This window comes from Oncorhynchus tshawytscha, linkage group LG11 (genome assembly GCF_018296145.1).
Source record: "Oncorhynchus tshawytscha isolate Ot180627B linkage group LG11, Otsh_v2.0, whole genome shotgun sequence".
Taxonomy (NCBI): domain Eukaryota; kingdom Metazoa; phylum Chordata; class Actinopteri; order Salmoniformes; family Salmonidae; genus Oncorhynchus; species Oncorhynchus tshawytscha.
The window spans coordinates 45,047,338-45,070,640 of NC_056439.1; the positions used below are offsets into that span (position 1 = coordinate 45,047,338).

General features: G+C 44.7%; 1 protein-coding gene across 4 annotated transcripts in view; it reads right to left on the reverse strand.

The window, feature by feature from the left end:
- Positions 1–7,424: 7,424 nt before the first annotated feature.
- The window catches only part of LOC112262063 (leucine zipper protein 1), a 56,171-nt gene continuing 40,292 nt past the window's right edge, over positions 7,425–23,303 (reverse strand). For 2 of the 4 annotated variants that reach the window (XM_042330164.1, XM_042330166.1), the window contains 2 exons: positions 17,598–20,812; positions 11,204–11,751 (listed from right to left, as the gene is read on the reverse strand). In XM_042330164.1, coding sequence (XP_042186098.1) covers positions 11,518–11,751; positions 17,598–20,579 — 3,216 coding nt within the window. In that variant the 5' untranslated portion in view covers positions 20,580–20,812 and the 3' untranslated portion in view covers positions 11,204–11,517. Of the gene's footprint in view, positions 7,457–11,203; positions 11,752–12,808; positions 13,468–17,597; positions 20,813–23,303 lie in introns of those variants that run through there. The other 2 variants (XM_024437747.2, XM_024437750.2) reach the window with 2 other exon arrangements.

The following is a 23,303-nucleotide window of genomic DNA, read 5'->3' on the forward strand; positions in this document are numbered from 1 at the left end:
GGAGTTCTCAAACACCACTTTGCTCTCCTACTGGCAGGTGTATGTCTCCCTGCTGGTCGAGGTTAGTTACACAAGGCTGAGGCTTGTCTGAACGCATCTCCTCCAACAGCCTTGTGACTCACACTGCAGCCTGTACAGACGTCACAGGTGGGGTGAAAATGTGTACACACACACACACACACAAAAAGAACAAAGAAAAGCAGATGCCAGTCACAAGATGTGACAGCAGTTCCAAGAATCAACTTGTAGACGAGGTACTCGGACCAAAGTCAGGATGACAGAATTAATGGAAAATAATCTATGGGCACATTAAGTGTCAAAATGCAGGCCCTAACAGGTAGCGAGTCATGTAAGCTTGTGTTCCTTATTGTTCTAGAACCACTTTGAAACATAAATCACACCTGTCTGTATACAGGAAAGTACTGCACAGACATCCGCATCCTGGTTTTTTTGTCTTACATTTTAGTCAGTTAGCAGATGCTCTTATCCAGAGCAATTTACAGTAATGAGTGCATACATTTTCATATTTGTTTGCTGTGGGAATCAAACCCACAACCCTGGCGCTGCAAGTTCCATGCTCTACCAATTGAGTAAATATTCCTAGGTTTATATATTAAAAAGTTGGATGTTGAAACAGTTCTTTCACACCATACGTATTTGCACAGATTACAATTTTGCATAGAGGATGATTAATTTGTATTCTTGACACACACAACATTTAGGTCACCCACTTCAGATGGGACCTGTGTACCATGCTCAGTGGTTCACAGTGAAGTCCCTATCCAGCAGACGACCTGGTGATTATGATTTGATTCAACCTCCACAGTGGTTCCCTAAACCTTTTCTGCATTGTGACCTAAACTAAAGCCATGTAGCACATTTCCAGAATTCAATTAATGGGATAATTCACACTCAGTTTGTACAAATTATGTGCTGGGTGTCTTCACAACCGTTTTAAAATAATTTTTAGACAAACTCGTAAAAAATATGCATGCTATCAAATGCACTGTGAACTGGGCCAACCCTTCATTTGGGCAACTGCCGTTACTAATCCAAGTCTCCAGAACAACTCTATAACCCTTTTACTAGACCTGTTGGCCGTAAGACTGTCAGGGAACAAGCTTAGCCTTTTCACTACCTGGTGGAGCTGGTGGAGAGGTGTGTGCTGACTAGGCATTCCACAAGTTTCACCATCACCTGATGTATTTGCCTAATTTATCTGCTAGTTTGCTTATCTTGCACACAGTCAAACGCCTCTCTCTAGACAAGCCAATTGCAGGTGGTATAAAGCAATGGAAGTGTTGCTCACACACACAGACACACACAGACACACACACACACACACAGACACAGAGGGGTAAGGCACACACACAGACACACAGGGGTAAGGCACACACAGAGACACACACAGACAGACACACACAGACACACACAGAGGGGTAAGGCACACACACAGACACGCACACAGACACACAGGGGTAAGGCACACACACAGACACACACAGACACACACAGACACACACACAGACACAGAGGGGTAAGGCACACACACAGACACACACAGACACACAGGGGTAAGGCACACACACAGACAGACACACAGACACACACACACACACACACACACACACAGGGGTAAGGCACACACACAGACAGACACACAGGGGTAAGGCACACACACACACAGACACACACACACACACACACACAGACAGACACACACAGACACACACACAGACACACAGGGGTAAGGTGCTGTCAAATCATTAAACAAATGAGTTGGTTGGGTTTTCCACTTTCCCATAACACAAAGTATAGTCAAGATAGACACAAAAACATGGTTACAAACAGGTAGTTTATTTTATTTTATTGGAATACATAATCCACTGTACAGTTGGCAGCTTCGAGAGACCTACATGCAGAATGCGGTAAGGTTAAACATGCACAATAGTATATTACCCTAGGACAGAAAAAGCATCCCGCACAGTTTGCCGTGTATCTCTGAAACTCAGAGCAGCGACATCCACAATAACCCTTTTGATCTGATTTCATAAATGTTTCTCTCTTTGATATGACCATAGGTTCCCTCCAGCCGCTTAAGAGTCATTTCTAAACACACTGCAATATAAAATACATGATTTCCAACTTGATCGTACAGGACGAAATTCCTCTGTGTGTCTATGTGGGAGTGTGAGTAGGTGTGTGTGGAGAATATCCAGTTGTTCATGTTGGAGTGTGTGTAGGTGTGTGTCTCGAGGCCTGAACATCTCTTTCTTTGGCAGCACGTACATACAGCACACAAGATGAATAAACCCTGAATGCATGAGAGAGAAAACAGAGAACCTGTTAGAATGACTGATTCCTGAACCACTAATAACAGGACGCCACATGGAGAATGACTTCAGACTGCGTGGACAGAGCAGACACGCTCTTGATAAAACGTACATTACTCTCAAATCGACAGAGACTATGACAAGTCTCTGTTGGCTTGCCATCTCATGTCATAGCTCGAGATCATGACATCTCTCACATTAAAAAACAAACAAACAGGAAGTACTCTCCAGGAGTGCATTAATGAGAAAGATGCATATCTAGCAACAACAAAATCCTACATATATTTCAATAAGGCCCACTTTACAAAATTACAAGATTTTCTTAAATAAAATCTATCCGATACAGCTTCCAAAATAAGACATCTTTTGTTTTACAAAACTGAAACAAAAAAAATACATGAGTTGAAAACAAAAGAAACCCTCAAATGTAATATTTCCCCTTATTTCAGCACAGTTGAAGAGACAGGGTCTCCATCTTGGAAAACACTGACGCTGTCTCAGACTGTAAACTGGACATGCTATGGAATGATTATGGCACAGTTTTAGAAGGCAGAGACACATAAGTGCTCAGGAAATCAATTGTAAAAAAAAAAAAGGACTTTATAATAATCTGTACAATAAACGTGACAGTCCACAACTCCTCACATTATCAGACAAGTTGTTCCGCAATTGCTCCAAGCAACTTTTTCAATTTGGCCGGTGCAGAAACACACATTTAATATATATAATAATAATATATAATAATAATATATATAATAATATATATATATATATATATAAACATCTTTGATGACCATACATTCAGTGAAGAAAAGAAATCAAAGAGTGGTATACAATTCTCAGGGATAAACGCAAATGGAATGTTTGACAAAAGGGCGGCTAAAAGGGGGCTTACTTATGTAGGGTCTTATGTAGGGTCTTATGTAGGGTCTTATGTAGGGTCTTATGTAGGGTCTTATGTAGGGTCTTACTTATGTAGGGTCTTATGTAGGGTCTTACTTATGTAGGGCCTTATGTAGGGTCTTATGTAGGGTCTTATGTAGGGTCTTACTTATGTAGGGTCTTATGTAGGGTCTTACTTATGTAGGGTCTTATGTAGGGTCTTACTTATGTAGGAACTTATGTAGGGTCTTACTTATGTAGGGTCTTATGTAGGGTCTTAATTATGTAGGGCCTTATGTAGGGTCTTACTTATGTAGGGTCTTATGTAGGGTCTTACTTATGTAGGGCCTTATGTAGGGTCTTAATTATGTAGTCTTGATTTAAGTGCTGGTTAAGTGCAGATTACCGTTTCTGACGTCCAAAGACACCATGAACCCTCGCCTTACAAGAGGCCTTACAGGACGAATGGCAAGTCACTCCAAAGAGCCATTTCTGCTCTCTGGTCCCGCTCCCCTAACTACATTCTACGCTACCGTGTAAGAGAGGGGGAAAAAACAATGGCTCGTAAATAACAGATGTTTATACACCAGAAGTTACATAATGAGAAATGTTAAGAGTTTAGTTCTCATCTCAAAAATAGGTTTTTCCTGTCTAAACCTAGTCTCCCTCTGTCAGATTAGGTATGATCGGAGAAGGTCAATCTCCCTACAGCAGCGATCACTCTTGATTATCTGAGCAGACAGGGGTGCTGGCCTTGCATCATAGGATCAATGAAATATGATGATAGCCGACCCATGGTGATGTAGGTCTAATGGGAATGACAGCCTGTGATGTTCCTGGGCTCAACTTTGACACGGGCCTCTGAAATCAGCATCTCATTAAGATGGGCTGGAGTTCACTAGCCAACTGCAGACTATCAAACTGTCCCCTGTGAGTGAATCGAAACAATAGTCTGCACAGACACTTTTATATGAGCATCACACAAACCCTTTGGCTATGATGGACAACCAGCACGTGGATTTTGGTTTACACATCGGCGCAAGCCAGGTCTGACTGGCACTCATCAACTGCCTCCATTTCGGGTTAGTGCTGGCCGCTGCCAAATCATTTTGCTTTCCTCACCCCCAAAGTCCAAGGGAAAGACGCGATTAGCTCCAGCCTTGACCTTTGACCTTTCGGCTACCCGGGGGCTGTATATCAGTGTCTGCCGGCAAGCTTTGGCAGACTGTAAAACGGCTCTCAGACCTAGCAATACTTATCACGGTCGTTAAGAATCAAGGCATTCTTGGAGGGGAAGGAAGAGGGGGAAGGAGGGGGGAGGAAGGAGGGAAACTGGAACCACTGCAGGAAAGAAGGGATGAGGTCGGAAATACAGATTTGGAACGAGTGGCCTTCTGGCAGTTGTCATCCTGGTAACCGAGGACTGGTCAACAACAGAAGCCTTCTGAAGTGGATAAGTCATCACGTAGCCCTTGGCACATCAGCACCGGGCTTCTGAACAACATCAAGCGGTGTGTGTGTTTGCACTGAACACATGTTCACAGGATGGGCCAGTAGCCGTGTAAGGGGCCACATGGCAACACTAATGCTTTATGATGCCGAGCTGGAGCACTTCTGACCGGCAAATAGAAAGATCAGAACATTTTGGGCAGCGAACATTATTTTAATGGGTCCTTTGAAGATTTTTGGGGGGAAACAAAAAATGATTCAATTCAAAAGATTTGGGGGTCTTTTTCTCCTCAGTAGATTTTTCTTCAATTGAAACCACAATAAAATATTCTCTACAAATGTGAAAATCTTTGCAAATGTGTAATGACTGCATTCATTATACTTGTCCACACAATCTTAGACCAACCTTGACGGAAATACTAGGGAGTAATTCACACCGCCTAGGCTCAACAGCTTAGTAATGTGTAGCCAGCAGGAGGGGAATTGCACCTCACATTTCCACAAGGTTAGAGGAATACAACGTGGTGATTTCGGGGTTAGGGGTGATTATATTTGCATTCTTTGTGTGTAATTGACTTCTTCCATTTCCCATAATCAATACACTATGAAATCTAAAGGACTGTAAATGGTAGGTCCCCATCACCAAATTGCAACATTCACAATGACAAAAATAGTTATATGCATTTTGTGGTAAATAACAAATAAATATGAAAGCTAACAGTGAAACGGCTGGTCGGCTGCTACTACACAGGCAATGCTAAATGACAATGACTGACCAGTATCAAGGGGAAGCTTCCTACCAGAGTTTGTAGTTCAGAGTTTACAGAGTATTGTTTGTATGAGTACATCAGGTCTCACCACCTGCCAGACTACTTGTGTTTCTATGGCAACCCAGTGATCTCTGTTTCTGTCCAGAGTGACAGAGAAACCTCCCTAATCCAACAATGAAAAGTCCAGTTTAAATATTACAACAAAATACACTTCTACAGAAACAGGGAGAAGTTGAGACTAATCGCACCGCAAGCACAGTCACGTGTATCTGGACTGATTGTTCCTTTTGGTGATTGGAGAATTTTTATGTCTGATTGGCTGTTCACAGCAGCGCAGCACATTTTACTGCTAGATCCAGAGCATCAGTTACAGTTGGAGGAAAGTGCGCTGAAGCAGAGCACCATAGGAATAGTAGTCCTGTTCCAGATGACAAATGCATGTCCCCCAAGCTTAAATAAGTGCAATCCATCATTCATTGAGTGCAGACAAAAGGGGGTGGACCTTCCTTTCTGCTGTGTGTCACAATAGACACATTCTAAAGTCCAGTTGAGCCGGGGGAAGAGACGGTGGAGGGCAACAGGGAGCGAATTATCGAGGAACCAAATGAAGCACAATTGAAGGTTGTTGATCAAAGTACTTGGCTATTATCTTCCTTATTGCATAGGGACAGATGTTGAAGAGGATATTGAGTTTGCAGCCTATAAGAAAATAAAGAACGTGTCTATGACAGGGTCCTTGTCTTTGTTGTCCGTGAAGCAGACAACATGCTGGGAAACTGGAGGCACATGACTCCAAAATGCTCCTCTTATACATTATGTTGAAACATGCAAACTTCCCCAAAGCCCTACAGTCAACCCTCTTTTAGGCCCACATTATGCATTCTCTGGGACGATAGTCATGTTTGTAGGTTCAAAATAGATAAAGGTGTATGTCTACGATGTGCAAAATAAAACCCTGCAAAAACTGCTATGGTTGTCAATATGAAGCAAACACATGGACAAAAGCTCAACAAATGAAGCAAAAAAAAACATACACATTTCCGAGATCAGAGGACATAAAAAAAAAATGGAAGTAATTCGCTCCCTGTTTTTGGTCACATCTTGGTGCAGCTTGGGGGAGCGCCACTTAGAAGTTCCAAAGTGAGGTTTTGTAACGGCCCATTCTGAAAGACAACAAATCCTTCCTTCCTGTGTCACTCCCCTCTTCTCTCACCCCCCAACACACACACACACACACACACACACACCTCTAGACCCAGTCACCCGAGTGAGCGTCTCTCCCTTGTCAAGTCGAAGCAATACATTATAATACATCAGGTAAGAGAAGAAGCGGAAGAGGGTGGTGAGGACCACTCCATCGCGACACTGTATATGGGCATATTATAATACAACTGAAGTGGTCTGTGCAGATCAATGAAGTATATAAACCCTGGATTGCTGACACTCTGTATAAATCACTGAGAGGCTTTGAAACCACCGGTCGGCCATATTGGCACTCCCTAGAATGAGCAGCCCTCCATAGGAATGTATTCTAGAGTATTTCAATGCAATGTTTTAAGGTCAAAATGACATGTATTTAAGTATTTTGTTGTTGTAGTGGGGAGAGTAAACATTAGTACTCTACAAAAAAATACTTAAAGGGATATTTTTTCATCATGTTTTTTATTTTTCTGTTTAGCTCACATAATATATTTTAAAAGTATTGCCAAAGGTGTCTGTAATAGAATACGTCAAAAACGTATGTAGACATTAATAAATGCATTTCCATAGCTTCGAAAAATCAAGATGGCTGCGCGGTGGCTTCAATACAGCACCCATTTAGTCATCCAGGGTTTATACATGGACGTTGTGGTGGAAGGTTTTACAGGTGGCCATCTTGTTTTTAGACTCAGAAGCATGGGGTTGTTGCTGGACAGCGACTTGGCAGGAACTTGCCTGCCACTGCTGTTGCTGAGGGGGGATTAGAGGTGTGGGACGCAGTACATTCCTCCTTGTTGTGCAGTTTGGGGGGGATGGAGAGCTCTGGAAGAAAAGAGAGCACAAGTCATACACTCAGAGAGGGCTGGCATCATTAGAGTAGGAGTAATTAAACTAGCACATCCTTTGATTAAAGTAACGAGTGCAGTCAAGCAGTCCAGTGGCTCAGTCTGGAATCATATTTTTATCCTCTTGCCGAGTTCTAAAAAGATTCCCACCATAGAAATACAGTAGTAGTCATGGCGATTACAGAGCTTCAGTGAGATGAGAAGATGACCCTTCCTGTTATAATAGTCATGGCGATTAGAGCTTCAGTGAGATGAGAAGATGACCCTTCTTGTTGTAATAGTCATGGCGATTAGAGCTTCAGTGAGATGAGAAGATGACCCTTCCTGTTATAATAGTCATGGCGATTACAGAGCTTCAGTGAGATGAGAAGATGACCCTTCCTGTTGTAATAGTCATGGCGATTAGAGCTTCAGTGAGATGAGAAGATGACCCTTCCTGTTATAATAGTCATGGCGATTACAGAGCTTCAGTGAGATGAGATGATGACCCTTCCTGTTGTAATAGTCATGGCTATTACAGAGCTTCAGTGAGATGAGATGATCCTTCCTGTTGTCTAGTCAGTTTAAACACTATACAGCAATAACCACACACACGGCTCGGTACGTTTTGCGGTACGTTTTGTACTTATTGCGGATTTGGAGTTATGGTAGAGCAGGAAAATGAAATGCCAATAGTCACTGTAGTTAATTTGAGTTTATTTAAGAAAATCCAAAGTGTTGGTATTCCTAACTCCATATATGATCATGAGTTATATAATGCCAGATGAGAGCACCGACAGGAGTACCAACACTTGGTATTATTTTAAATGGAAAAACACTATTACTCACTAAAATAAAGTTCAATATGCATGTGAAATCAACATGTGAACATGGTTCAGACATTTTATGTCTATGCTATTATGTTTCCTTACAAAGAGAACAATATGTGCACTGACTCTCATAAAAGGGGGCATCTTTAGCAAGATACTTCTCATTTCGTGCTCCAGGGTAATGTGATGGGCTGTCTGTAACCCTGGAAGTCCATCCATCTGTAGTAAGCGCTACACAGGGTGCACTGGTGAATTCACTGACAACTTCAGCTGATTTAGCTTGCTTATATAGAGCGCGTACTACCTGTTTACTGAAATGGGTGCTGAGAGGGTGAAGTTCGTAACGTTTCCCGAGCACTTTCACTCGCTGCTGAAACACCCTATTCTCAACCACTGAGAATGGGCGCATATCCGCGACTATAAACATACCTATCGCTCTTGTCATTTATTTGCTCCGGTCAGAATCAGATGTAAGGGCTGCTTGAATGCAGAGGTTTTTTTGTGCGTTTATGTCTTGCTCCAGTCAACGTAAACGTGTCAACGTGTCTGAGGTGTTGGCAGCTGCATAGGCTATTCTGGTTGAGCAGTGGAGACATATACTCTCTGTCCATCACCGTTGTAATCTACTGGGAAGCCAAAATGTTCCCAAGCTGGAGATTTAAACGATGGAGAATCTTCCTGGTTTATCGACCCCACCATTTGCTATAGTACAGAACTAGTTCCCGACTGCGTCTCACAAAATGACAGTCTGAAATGCGCCAATTAAGGCTGTAGTTGTTTTAAAAACGGAAAAGCCTGAAAAACAAAATTCAGCTCAGATTTACTCAAGAGGCAGTGTTGGCATAGTCTACAGGCCTAGTGCTTCTATTCCACACACACAATCAGTCAAAAGAATGGACAAGGGTTTTTCATTATTTTTACTATTTTCTACATTGTAGAACACATATTGAATCATGCAGTAAGCAAAAAAAGTGTTAAACAAATCAAAATGTATTTTAGATTTTTCAAAGTAGCCACCCTTTGCCTTGATGACAGCTTTGCACACTTGGAATTCTCTCAACCAGCTTCATGGAGGTAGTCACCTGGAATGCATTTCAATTAACAGGTGTGCCTTTGTGAGACACAGTAGGTGACCGGATGATCTTCGCATGTGTGGTTCCTACCGTGAAGCATGGATGAGGTGGTGTGTTGGTGTGTGTGTGTGTGGTGTGTGGTGTGTGGTGGGGGGTGCTTTGCTGGTGACACTGTCAGTGATTTATTTATAATTCATGGCACACTTAACCAGCAGGCTACCACATCATTCTACAGCGATACGCCTTCCCATCAGATTTGCGCTCAGCGGGACTATAATTTGTTTTTCAACAGGACAATGACCCAACACACCTCCAGGCTGTGTAAGGGCTATTTGAACAAGGAGAGTAATGAGTGCTGCATCAGATGACCTGGACTCCACAATCACCCGACCTCAACCCAATTGAGATGGATTGGGATGAGTTGGACCGCAGAGTGAAGGAAAAGCAGCCAACAAGTGCTCAGCATATGTTGGAACTCCTTCAACTGTTGGAAAAACATTCCAGGTGAAGCTGGTTGAGGGAATGCCAAGAGTGTACAACGTTGTCATCAAAGCAAAGGGCGGCTACTTTGAAGAATCTCAAATACACACACTAAAAAGTTTGGGGTCACTTAGAAATGTCCTTGTATTTGAAAGATAAGCACATTTTGTGTCCGTTAAAATTACATCAGATTGATCAGAAATACAGTGTAGACATTGTTAACGTTGAAAATTACTATTGTAGCTGGAAAAGGCCGATTTTTTAAATGGAATATCTACATAGGGGTACAGAGGCCCATTATCAGCAACCATCACTCCTGTGTTCCAATGGCACGTTGTGTTAGCTAATCCAAGTTTTGGGTTCTTCGCTGGCTATGGCAGAACACTAACATTCCTGTCTTGCAGGGAATCACACACAGAATGATCAGTATGGCTGGTGGCATTGTCATGCTGGAGGATCATGTCAGGATGAGCCTACAGGAAGGGAACATGAGGGAGGAGGATGTCTTTCCTGTAACGCACAGCATTGAGATAGCTTGTTGTCATTACAGTCCGAGGATGCTGTGACAACGCCCCAGACCATGACGGACCCTCCACCTCGTTCCTGCTCCAGAATACAGGCCTCGGTGTAACGCTCATTCCGTCGACGATAAACGCGAATCCGACCCTCACCCCTGGTGAGACAAAACCGCGATTCGTAAGTGAAGAGCACTTTTTGCCAGTCCTGCGACGGTGGGTTTGTGCCCATAGGCGACGTTGTTGCTGGTGATGTCTGGTGAGGACCTGCCTTACAACAGGCCTACAAGCCCTCAGTCCAGCCTCTCTTAGCCCATTGCAGACAGTCTGAGCACTGATAGAGGGATTGTGCGTTCCTGGTGTACCTCGGGCAGTTGTTGTTGCCATGCTGAACATGTGCCGCAGGTGTGATGTTCGGATGTATCGATCCTGTGCAGGTATTGTTACACAGTCTGCCACTGCGAGAACGATCAGCTGTCCGTCCTGTCTCCCTGTAGCACCGTCTTAGGCGTCTCACAGTACGGACATTGCAATTTATTGCCCTGGCCACATCTGCAGTTCTCGTGCCTCCTTGCAACATGCCTAAGGCACATTCACACAGATGAGCAGGGACCCTGGGCATCTTTCTTTTGGTGTTTTTCAGAGTCAGTAAAAAGGCCTCTTTAGTGTCCTAACTTTTCATAACTGTGACCTTAATTGCCTACCGTCTGTAAGCTGTTAGTGTCTTAAACTGTTCCACAGGTGCATGTTCATTAATTGTTTATGGTTTATTCATTAGTATTTAAACCCTTTACAATGAAGATCTGTGAAGTTATTTGGATTTTTACAAATTATCTTTGAAAAACAGGTTCCTGAAAAAGGGATATTTATTTTTTTGCTGAGCGAGATAGATATATATATATATATCTATCTCATTCAGTCAGTCGGGTTCACAGTGTAGACCGAACCGAGCTCCCCATACAGAACGGTTTGGGACGAGTACATGTATCATTACACCCCTACTATATAAACTTTATCAGACAATATATATCAACCTCATCAGACATTAATCATACTCTTATCAATAAGCAATGCTAGGCCAGACAGCAGGTTCCTGGGACTTTGCTTTGACATATCCTACCTGGATATTATGAAGCAGAGAGACTAAGATGTTTGGCCGGTTTAGTCGTCGGTCTGACGATTGCTCCACTGTCGATTGCCGCGCCCAGTCCTTCCCTCCGCCAGGCCAGCATGACCCCTATTGGACAAGAGCGCTGGTCTGGAAGCTGTGGTCCTCATCCCTCTGCTGGACCCTACATCTGTCCTGGAGCTCCTCTCGCTCTCATAGGGATCTAGGTCACCGGGCGCCGGCCTCGTCCTCCACGACCCAGGGTTGGGGTCCGTGTCGTCAGCGGCCTAGTCACAGCGAAACAGAAACAACACTTAGAGAGATCATTAACTCAACAGCCTGTGAGAAGGGAAATCTTAGCAAGCCAAGGAGACTGTGGATATGGCCTCTAAACAGGGGGAGAAAAAACAAGTTACCCCAGTGATATCATTTACATGGGGCTCAACTAGCAAATGAGCCCCCTATAAAACCTACTTGCGTACTTTCACGCAACCTCAAATGACATTGTTCTAGGAAAGTGATAGATGACAGTAAACATCTGAAAGCGAAGGCCTATGATTTCCGTTTAAAAAGACTGCAGTACTGAAACTAGTAACAGTTGGCTGGAATCCCATCCTTCCTGCCACTGCAGAACATTGCCAATTACCCTTAATGGCCGCTCTGCATTTCCCAGGGACGACGGGCAGGCAGACAGGAAGCCCGCTACAACGCGAGGGGCTGCCAAACTGGCAGGGCAGGCCAAACATGGCAACTTCCTGTTCTATTCACCCCAAAGGGAGGAAATGACCAGAGTACATTCTGCATTGTTACAGCATTACCACCGAACAGTTGGGTCCCGCTGTACTTCGAGTGTAATCGTATGTAAATTAGGCTTCATAAACACCAAATGTATAATGGAACACCAAATGTAAACCAAACCACAGCATTATTTTCTGAGCCATCTTGACATTTTTCCTGTGGATGCGGATAGTTGACATGACTCCTTATTCTAACAAAAGTGTATGAAAAAGTTTCCGGGTTGGGTGGACCTACACTAAAGTCAAGTCTTCCAGTTCAGTGACCTAAACAAGCAATGTGTGCAAAAATACCAGAAGGAACATTCTCCAAGTTCATTCCCTCTGTGTGAGGTACTAGGGACATTACTAAATCTTAATTTCAGAAAATATTTCTGCTGGATGAATGTCACATTTTAAACGTTGTTAGGCAATTTGATCTGCCACATGAGCAGAGGAAATGTCCTAGGAACGCCAAGTGCTGAAGCCCTCACAAACCTGCTTTGTTCACGCTTCACTCAAATATCTTATGATTGGGGACTGGTATTTTTAGAAAGTAAAAAAAAAAACAATACATCAAATCCAGACCCACGTTTACCTTCGAGGACAACACAACTGGACTGTTACATGCCTTGCAGAACAACCACTGCTTCAACATGAATTATGTCTTGTCTTGGTTGTTTTTTAAGTCCATGACTTGTGTTCCCTGTTAAAAGCGAACTGAGCCAAAGCTCGGCTACAAGGAGACAATGCTCATTGCACCCAAGGTAATATGTTTCAGAGAAGCCTTAATTCAAAATGGTTATTAACATGAATGTTTTCGAGCGCCTTGTCCAGGAAAGAATTTAATAGCTCTAACATACCTTGTGGAAACCATTCCTCAAAACCTTTCTTACAGGCCATTGGCATCTCCTCCGTCTGACGTTTTAACCACCTACCAGCTCTTGTCCGTGGAATCTTCCAAGTTCAACTCCAGTACAGATTGTTTTTCCAGGCTTTTAGGTGAAAGTCGGGGTCGAAAACCAACCAGAATGACCACAAGGGCCCTGCGCTTCACTTTGTTGCCACTGGGTTTGACTGACTTGCACAAAGGATGTTTTTGTATCTCGATCAGCCAGATCGACCAATGGTCCACAGCCAACCATAAGTTCACAGCTCATTCACATACCCATCTGAGGTTTCGAAGTTTTACAATGGGCTGAAAAACAACACTGATGTTCTGTGCTGTACCTGAAGGTAAGAACGGAGGGTTAGTGAGGTTGTGTGCAGCCAGTCAACATTAAAACCACAGAGACCATTATAATCTGATGCTATACTGCGGTCATGACGGACATTTCAATGGATGAAGAGATGTCCCTCTACGATGAGGGGGTCAAACAAATGACAATCATATAAATTGTATATGACCTCCATACTCAACTGGCGGACAGCGGTCCAGATCTGGACCCAGAACTGGATCCAAACGGGCCGCAAGTCCCAACTACCAAAAATAAAAATGGTTGGAAACTCAGTCGGGCTACCACCCATGAAATCATAAACACACAAGACATGGAACATTTTGTAGATTTGCAGGGAAAGGACCGTTAAAACCCCATGCAAAATGTGTAGAATTGCAGGAAATTTGAATTATAACAGCAAAATGTTCTCTCTGCCAACAAGAGTATTGTGAACAGGTGGGAATGTATTACTACACTGATAAATGACAATATCCATCCGGACTTTTACCACCTAGGAAATGTGTGTGACCGGACCGCCATAAATAGTGCTGGAGTACTCCTGTTATATGGGATGAATAGCCAATCAATAAGCTATTTACTGATAGAAAGTCGTCCTAGGTACCCAAGGACATCAAGTGCTGTGTCTTCTCTGACGTGACTATTGATTGTGTGGGGCTAGCCTGGCTAACTTAATTAGGGTAACAACAGACAGAGGTTAAGGAGTCAAATTCAATTTCTATAATAATGTGGGTGCAAAAACTTTGGCTGATCAATGATGGGAGATAGAGGCTTCATGATAGACAGACCTGCCATACACTGTTGTTGTCAAACACTGATTGATATGGCAAACCAGCACTTTTATTCAAACGTTGATTAAATGTGCACTGTCCCTTTAAACATGAAAATAAACTCAGACAGCAGAGCTGTGTACAGACAAACAATGAGAAAGATGTCCATGGTGCTTATTAATGCCCATCTCACTAACAGTTGACCTTTGACACTGCAATCACTGTCCATGACTAATCATAACTGTGAAAGCACTACCATTTGACAATAATGTGGTATTGATGCCTCGAGCCCTTTACTAACGAATAGGAAATACACAACTGGAATAAGAGAGGACGACTGCCTGTAGTGAAGTTCACAGAGAAACATCTTGGAAATAAGCTCGGTTTACTTCTAATCCCATTGTCTGCAGGAGGGTGCCAGGGGCAAGGCAACAATGAGTGACTGAAACACACACAGAATGCAAAACAAATTAGGCCGTTCATCAGAAAGGTTAGGCGTCACGACGATATAATGAAGGATATTTCGGCAATAAGGAACTATGAGTAACCTGGAGAGGCGGAAACTTAATTGTGATATCTGAGGCTTTCTCTGCTAAACCTTGGACTGTCTATTTGAACCTTTTTCTGTCATTTATCACCATATGTCCTTTTTTTAAATGTATTTTTTTATTTAACCAATATTTAACTAGACAAGTCAGTTAGGAACAAATTCTTATTTACAATGACGGCCTACTCCGGCCAAACCAGGACGACGCTGGGGTAATTGTGCGCTGCCCTATGGGACTCTCACTCACGGCCGGTTGTGATACAGCCTGGATTCGAACCAGGGTGTCTGTAGTGACGCCTCTAGCACTGAGATGCATTGTCTTAGACCACTAAACCAGGGTGTCTGTAGTGATGCTCTGCGATGCGTCGTACCTCAGAACAGCCCTTAGCCGTGTTAAATTGGCCATATATCACAACACCCCCCCCCCCGAGGATCCTAATTGCCATTATAAACTGGTTACCAACGTAATTAGAGCAGTACAAAAAACATGTTTTGTCATACCCGGGGTATACTGGCTGACATACGACAGCTTTAGCCATTCAGGGCTCCAACCACACAGTTTATAATGATGGTTAGGAGGGGGAGGGGCTTTATAAGGCAGAATGACTGTAATTATAGATCTAAGTGCCATGTTGCCGTCATGTTATTTTTTTAATGGCTCGCTTGGCTGGAGATGAAAGGCTTGGTGGAGGGCTTGGGGCTGGAGCCCTCTTTGTTTGTTCTGACTGAGTGGAGCTGGGTGTGTTGCACAGTATCAAACCGAACCCCATCGGCCAACCAGATAACCCAGAGTGACAATGGCCCATCTGCAGATATGTTAAAACAGGGAATCTTGACCCCCTTGACCCCTGACCAGGCAGGTCACTTGCGACCCCTAATCCCCTCCTAATAAGCTGGACCCCAGAAAAGTACAGTTCAGTGGCTACGACAACAACAAGCATCACTGTTGTGTGATAACCCATCAGATCTACACAATCCTGCTTATTGCTTGTATTAGATGACTCCTAACTCAAGTTCAGCTTATGAAGCAGTTAAGAATGACACAAAACAGCCCAGAAAGACGATTTCAATGACAACTTCATCAATAAGCTTGCCCCCCCCTTCATAGGATATGCACCAAGGAAGATTAATATGAATGTGGCTGATGGATGATAGGGGTGAGGGGCATGGGGGGGGTGACTGGCAACATCAATCTTCATCTCTGGTTATGTCCAGTTTATCTGCAGGAAAACACTAGATTCCCAACCACTAGGCTAGTTTGTCAGCGTGACAAATTGAGATGTTATTGTAGCCAGTTCTCTAGGATTGCTAGTGTTAGCGTAGCCACTTGACAAACAGCACACATTTTTACCTCTTCTATTTGATGCCCTGTATAATCTTTAACACGTCTAGAGTTGTAAATCTCCCCACTAAGTGGCTGTGGATAAGAGAGGAATGATGAGGCCCTTTTGCCTCGAGAGTATTTCAGACAGTTCTAGACATGCATTTCAACTGTGTGTGAAACTAAAAGCTTATTATTCTATGTAGTGGGGGGAGTGTGAAGTGTGGACAGAGCTAACCATTGATGGGTAGACTCACGTATGCATGGTACTCAGCATGGTACATTCACATTGATATAAAAAAAAAAAGTCAGCAATGCGACTTTTCTGCATTCTCGAGAATGCATATTTTTCTTCACGTCAAATACATTCTTATCTCGCTGTCCCAGTACATGTCAGACTGACTCACTGTCTACCAGTTAGTTTGAACAAGCTCGTATCTCATCTGTGCTTTAATAAAAGAGGTGTCAGACAGATGAATGACCAAGCGTCTTTGTCAAAACAGCTGACACGAGGACTTCTCACACATAAATCGACCAGACTACAAGTCATGCTTAAAATATTAATCTGAAAATCTGACACCAGAGACTTAATTGAATTCCAATGAAGAAATCTTTGAAAAACAGTCGTCTGCAGTGCATTGTGGGAAATTGAGTCAAACGGAGGCGAGATACATGGAGGTGAGCCTGTGAACAATGGTCATCTTCAGTTATGTCAGGAATAGGACAGGGCACAGTTGGTAAGATCAGGCACAAAAAATACAAGCAAGCTATTTCCTTCCCTCGAGTTTTTTTTAGGTCTTTTCATTTTCATGCTCCCTCTCTTTTTTTGTCCTACCCTTTTCTCTTTGTGCTTACTTCGGCATGAGGAATCAGGTTCAGATAACTGCTGTGCTAAGCTTAATGTTTCAGGCCTGGCGTCAGTGAAAAAAATTGCATCTGAACACTCATTCAAAGTGGACACACCAGAAAGCTACAGTTGGTGTTTTCTGGAGTATATTTTCCAAATATTAGCTATGTAAGCACACATGTATATGCTGTATTGCCATTGGCAAAGTACAAGTAAAGAGAGTACTTTTAAATGTAGGTATGCACTCGGAGCCAATACTCAAGGACGTTTGGTGCCCAACATGTTCAGAGATTTAGTTCCAGTAAAAACAGAGGAAACATCCCCCTCTTACTCCTTAGAAATAACAACAAACTTGTTTGAGGCTTACAAATGATCTATCCTCATGTCAAAGTTCCAGATGTAATGTGTCAAGACCAAGCTTAGACATCCAACGTAAACCTTATGAAAATATATGTTGAGCATCACTGCAAAGACATTCTAATCATATAAATAGAGACAAATATCGCTGAACATTTCCTTGCCTAGACTCAATGACCAGATATGCAACAGGCTCAAGAGCTATTGTAAGCAAATGGTGGAAGTATAAGAACACTAGTTTTCTTAAAAACAGGTTTGTAAAGAGTACAGAAGTTGTCCTCACCATGGGTTGTGTCCGCCAGGGAACAAGCTTCTGAGAGCTGACAGGCTCGTGGGGGATACTCATCCGCAGACCTCCGTCAGTGGGCGACAGGGAGCTTTTGCTCCGGCACACTGGCTCTGCGATGTCCCTGGTGGTCACCACACTGTTGTTGATCCTGCGCATATACAGCTCTGCTGGGGAAGGCTTGGCTGTCCGTGATGTAGCAGCCCTTGTGGCGTTTACCGTCTCCTCCGTGTCCAGAATGGTGGTGGCGCGGTAAGCCCTCCACGTGGTGGCCGACTCTGCCTCGTCCTCAGAGCCCATCCCGTACATCCTGGCCCCCCGGCCAGGCTCGTCCACAGATGCCGCCCCCCTGTTCTTCCAGGTGCTTCGCACCGTCACGTTTCTCATCTCTGGGAGGCTGTCGTCCTGGGAGGTGTGGTGGCCATGGTGTTGGCTCCTCCAGCTGGTGACGGTGGTAGTGCTGCTACTGCTGCTCTCGAAACCCGACTCTGTGTCGTTGTTGAAGTCGGAGGTGGTCTCCGGTGACTGGAGGCTGAAGTTGCTTCGGGGGAGTAGGTGTGTCTCTGCACAGGCCATCCCTAGCACCCCTGATTCGTCAGGGCCATCCATGGACGGCCAGGGTGTGATCTCTCTCTTGGGGATGGAGATCTCATAGGGGATGGAGATACTTCCCCTGTGCTCACTGGGGCCGATGACGATGTTGCTGGTGGACGTGTGGCGTTCCTTGACTGGTGGCTCGCTGGATACACTGCTGCTGCGGCTGCTGGTCCTGGAAGAGTTGGGATCATTGGGGTAGATAGTGATGCTACTGGTCAGGACTGGTTTTGTGGAAATTTTGGGCTTGCCATTGGAGGAGGTCAAGGGCTCTGCCCCACCGGATATCATGACTTCCTTCCTATCAATTTCCACGATGGCTGGTTTGATGACTGCCTTTGACCTCAGGGCTTCCCGTGGGCTGCAGACCCTGCGGAGCTCTATACCTGATGGGGTGTGAGTGGGCTCCAGGGATTCTCCTTCTGCCACCAACAGCCTGTGCTGCTCCTCGTCAATCGAGCTCCTGGTGGAGGAGCCCTCTGACTGGGAGTCCTGTATGCGAGAGTATCTGGAGCACTTGGGAGTGGTGGAGGTTCTGCTACTCAGTGCAGTCACCTCAGGTACAGGTTCTGGTTCCGAGGGCCTGGACCCAGGTGATTCAGTCTCAGAGGCCGAGGAGTGGCCCTCAGAGCCATGATCACTGAACATTGGGGACACATGGGACTTGTAGGCAATGTACGACCCATTGGCTTTGGAGAGGTTTGACACTGGAAGAGCCTCTTGAACCTGGTCCACAGACTCCAGGTCTGACACAAATGCATCCTTTTCAAGTGGTGAGACACTGTTGCTCTTGCTTGAGCTTTCAGGCACCACATCAGAATTGCTCGACTCACTGTCACTACCGACATACAATCTAGAAAACGTATCAACTTGGCATTTTTTGCTTTCACTCTCACTTGGTTTCTGAGATATCTTCCATGGCTTCTGGTCATTAGCTGCTGGAGGGTAGCGACTAAGAACAGAGAGCTTCTTGCGGTCACTCAAAGATGTGCCGACAGGAGTATGGGCTGCTCCTCTTGTTGTTTTCTCCTCTACCCCTCTGCCTATTTCTTTCACTCCATTGTCAGAGGCAGTTGATGTTCCAGTCTTGGGTGTCCTCCTGCTCTTGTGTGCAGGACTGAGTGGCCTCCTGACAGACTTAGGAGAACTTTCCTCAGAGTTGCTCAGTTCTTTGCTCCTCAGCTTGGTCTCCATCTTGTGCTGCGGGGACAGCTCTCTGCTCTTGTACTTGGGGGTGGCTGGCTCTGCAGCAGGCCTATACTTGGGCTTGACCTGCCTGAACCCACCACGGACATTGATCTCCTCATTCTCTGCCTTGCCATTCTCAAGGACCTTTGCTGGACTGCCAGGTCCTTCATTGCCATGACTGCTGCCTCCACACAGCTGAATTCTAAGCTGCTCCACCTGATCGTTGAGTGCTCGGCTACGGGATCTCTCCTGTTGGAACTTCTCCTGCAGCTCTCCATTCTTGGACTCGGTGTTCTTAAGATCCTCCTCCACCAGCTCCAGCTGCTTCAGCCGGTTCTTCAGCCTCTCCACTTCCTGTGTGAGTTCCTTGACTTTGTTGTCTTCCTGGCCATCAAGTCTGTTCTTCTCATTCTCTGACTTGTTCCTTAGCCCAAACTCGTCTCCCAGTTTCAGGTAATCCAGGCCCTTCTTGCGCCCCAGCTTGCCGGTCAGGCCGGATGAGAGGTCGTCTTCAATTCGTCTGGGATCTACCGGGTCAATCCTGTTCTGACGCTCCAGCTTTTCTGTCAGTTTTAGTATAAGCTTCTCATCCTCCTTTTGCTTCTCCAGGAGTCTCTTCCTCTCATTCAAAAAAGTCTGAGTGAGGCCCTTGAGCTTCTCCAGCTCCCCTGACAGGAACATCTCTGCCCGGTCCAGCCTTACCTCTGACGTGTCCACTTCCTTCACACGGTCCTTGAGGGCCTCCATCTCTGAGGACAGCTTCCGGGTCAGATTCTTCTCCTCGTTGAGACTGAGGCACAGCTGGCTGCAGTCCGACTTGCTCTTGCTGAAGGCCTCTTCCAACTTCTCCAGCTCAGCCATTCTCCTCTGCAGGCACTCAATCTCAGACTTGAGGTCCTGGGTCAAGCTCTCCTCCTCCTCCAGTTTCTCCCGCACCATACGGCAGAGGTCCTCTGCCTTGCACACCTCCTCGTCCTTGCCTTCAATCTTTAGCAGGCGCTTGCGCAGTCCCTCAACATCGCCCAACATGGAGGAGTTGCTGCCCTCTGCCTGGATAATCTTGTCCTGCAGATCGAGCAGCTCATCTTCTGACTTCTGGAGCTTGTTGGTAGCCTCCTCAAGCTCGTCCAGCCGTCGTCCCAGGCTCTGCAGCTTGTGCTGCAAGTGGCGACTCGTTATGTCTTTGTTTTCAGACATCGCAGAGATTATTGTTGTTGTCCTCTTGATGCAAAGTTGAAATTATTTGAACACTTTTTGGGAGGTCCACATTTGTATGGCAGTCCTTCTCTGGTTAAAATGTCACAAGCTTGTAATGTTGGGTTGTGTCCAGTCCTTAATCCTTTCCCCACAATGTCTTCTCCCTTTTCCTTTGGTTGGGTCTTATTCCTTCAACTTCCCTCAGCTTGATGGTTAACATGGGTGTCGATCATCTGAAAGAGAAAAAAAGGACCAGAGTTATAACAGAATTCACCACAGTATCGAATTATTACTCACTGACCCCAATGTCATCGAAGTGATTCAGAGTATTAGCAAAACTGAATGTAACTTGAGAAACAACACGTAACAAGAAATTCCCTCATTTTCCCACATTCATTAGCAGGCATCACACACTAACATAATTAAGTCCAGTTTGCTGAGATGTAAAGAGGCCTGAGTATGGTGAAAGCGTGTAGCTCAGAGAGAGAGAGGCTAGAAAGAGCAATAGGGAGAGAGAGAAACAGGGAGTGCGAGAGAGACAGTGAGAGGGCTGGTTTGCCTGTAATTGATTTCACAGTTCCGCCTGATTACTGCAACACAAACCATGAGAAGAGCTGGGCCCAGGCAAATACACACCGTAACGCAAAGGGCCAGCAAGATGGGTGAGAAGAGCAGCAACGTAATTCTGCATGTTCACACATGCAGGTGCTCATATAGTCAAATGTACACAGTAACCTAGACTGAAGATTAACAAGAGCACAACAACCAAACTGACAGACCATGGAAGTTAAAAAATATGCTCCAACTGCAATTCAAAAGAACGCTACTCCCTCCTTGTTGCATCCTGCTGCCTCCAATGTCCCAGCATGGATTTCTCCCTGGCGTTTCTGCTGACAGCAACGGCCATAGGGCATTGCTACACACCACTCATGATTAGGACAACAAAGATAAAAACAGTCCATATTTCACAGTCAGACCAGGAATATCAGCAGGCATCCTTTTCTATTGGATGTTCAAACTATAAAATGGGGACATTAGTCCTCAACCTATTACCATTTACAACAGCACTGTTTATATGAAATAATCCCCACCTACACAAAGCTGCTGTCCACCTGCTAACCCCCTGGAGGACTGAACAGGCACCTGGTAATGGTAACCCTCTCTGATGTTAATGCGAGACATTAACACAAAGAACCAGCTTGTTAGGCAGCACGTCTTCTATAAATCTTATCGTTGATGCTTTCCTCCAATGCATGACTCAGGTGCTTGTCTAAAACCATCTCTCCCCTCCCCCACTGGGAATATCGAACCAGGAGCAGACGTCATCTGCGCACACAATCCCTTATCGACCCCACAGAACCCACATCCATACCTTTCCTTTGCGCCCCTCCCGATTCAATTAGCCTTTCTAAAAGCACAGCTGTTCCTAACAGTAAGGGAGCCAGGAGAAGGAAAGTGATACATCAAAATAAGAGGGCTGAACTTAGTAGTACAGGAAAATGAATACTAGAGGGATTGAGTTTGTGAATCCCACAAGGTCAATGACGAAGACCCGTGAATGCCATTTATCCAACAAACTAGTCCTCACACTACAACAACCCTTAGGAGTAACACTCTTAGGCCTAACTTGAATCCTTACATCTGTCTTTTGAATGTTGGCCTACTGTAAAACGTTTTTAACGGAGACCATTTTGTGTAATGCTCCACAACCACATTTCATTAAACAGCTTGTTCAACATTCCCATAGTGTAAATATGGCAATGATTATTCCATAACACATCACATTTTAAAATTAAAGCATTTCGCTACAGAGGTTTAATTCTCCTCTTTCATGAGGTCTGGTGGTTTTGTAATCTTTTAGGGATTGTTGGGAGTCTATAAAAAATATTTTAGCTTTCAAATGGAAAATAAGGCACAATGTATTAGCAAGGGTTCCGAGAACTGCCTGTCCTGTGCCAAAACACCTTAAGAAAACTATTTACTCTCTCATGTAACATTGCCTGTTAAGTCTGGTATTCACTTATGCCCTTCCCTCTTGAGCATCTCTCAAAGTCAAGTCTATTGGGTCAGGACAGATGAAAGTACTCCGATCTCAGTCCAGGCCTGGTCCAAATGGCCCCAAGGGCCCGACTCCCATCTTGGCACCCCAATCGCGGTGCCAGGTCGGTCCCTGCCTCCTCTCTTAGACACGCATGCCAACCATGCCAACGGAAGACTTCAGAACCAGCAGTGCGTGCAAAGCGACTCTGGCACGATGACCTCTGCCAAGGCAATCAACATACCTGCGCTTATCAAAGCCATGGCCTCATTAGCTGCATCATGCCAGTCCAGTGGAGAGGCAAAGGAATGAGTCTCTCAGGCACAACGTGAAACCACAAGACTGCACACCCCTGGGTACCCACAAGGAACGAGAGAAGCTGCACCCTTTCATATGTTGGCTTCTCTAGATGCCTGTACCAAATGCCAAGGATTCTGAATGGTTGCTTGAATGTGATCACAAAATGTGTCTTCATTATCATGACACAATGCCACAGGTGTGGAGTTGTTTGGGCAAGAACCGGTTTGGAAGGAGGTGGTGGTGAGACAAAGGATGCCATGCCATTTCATTTGTTTGTCGATTATGAAAAACCTGGAGGGGTCAGCAACAAATGCCCGTCTTCCTGAGCACATTTCTCACAAATTTGTCTGTCCAGAACCAATGAAAGCATTGCAGCAAGAGGGATG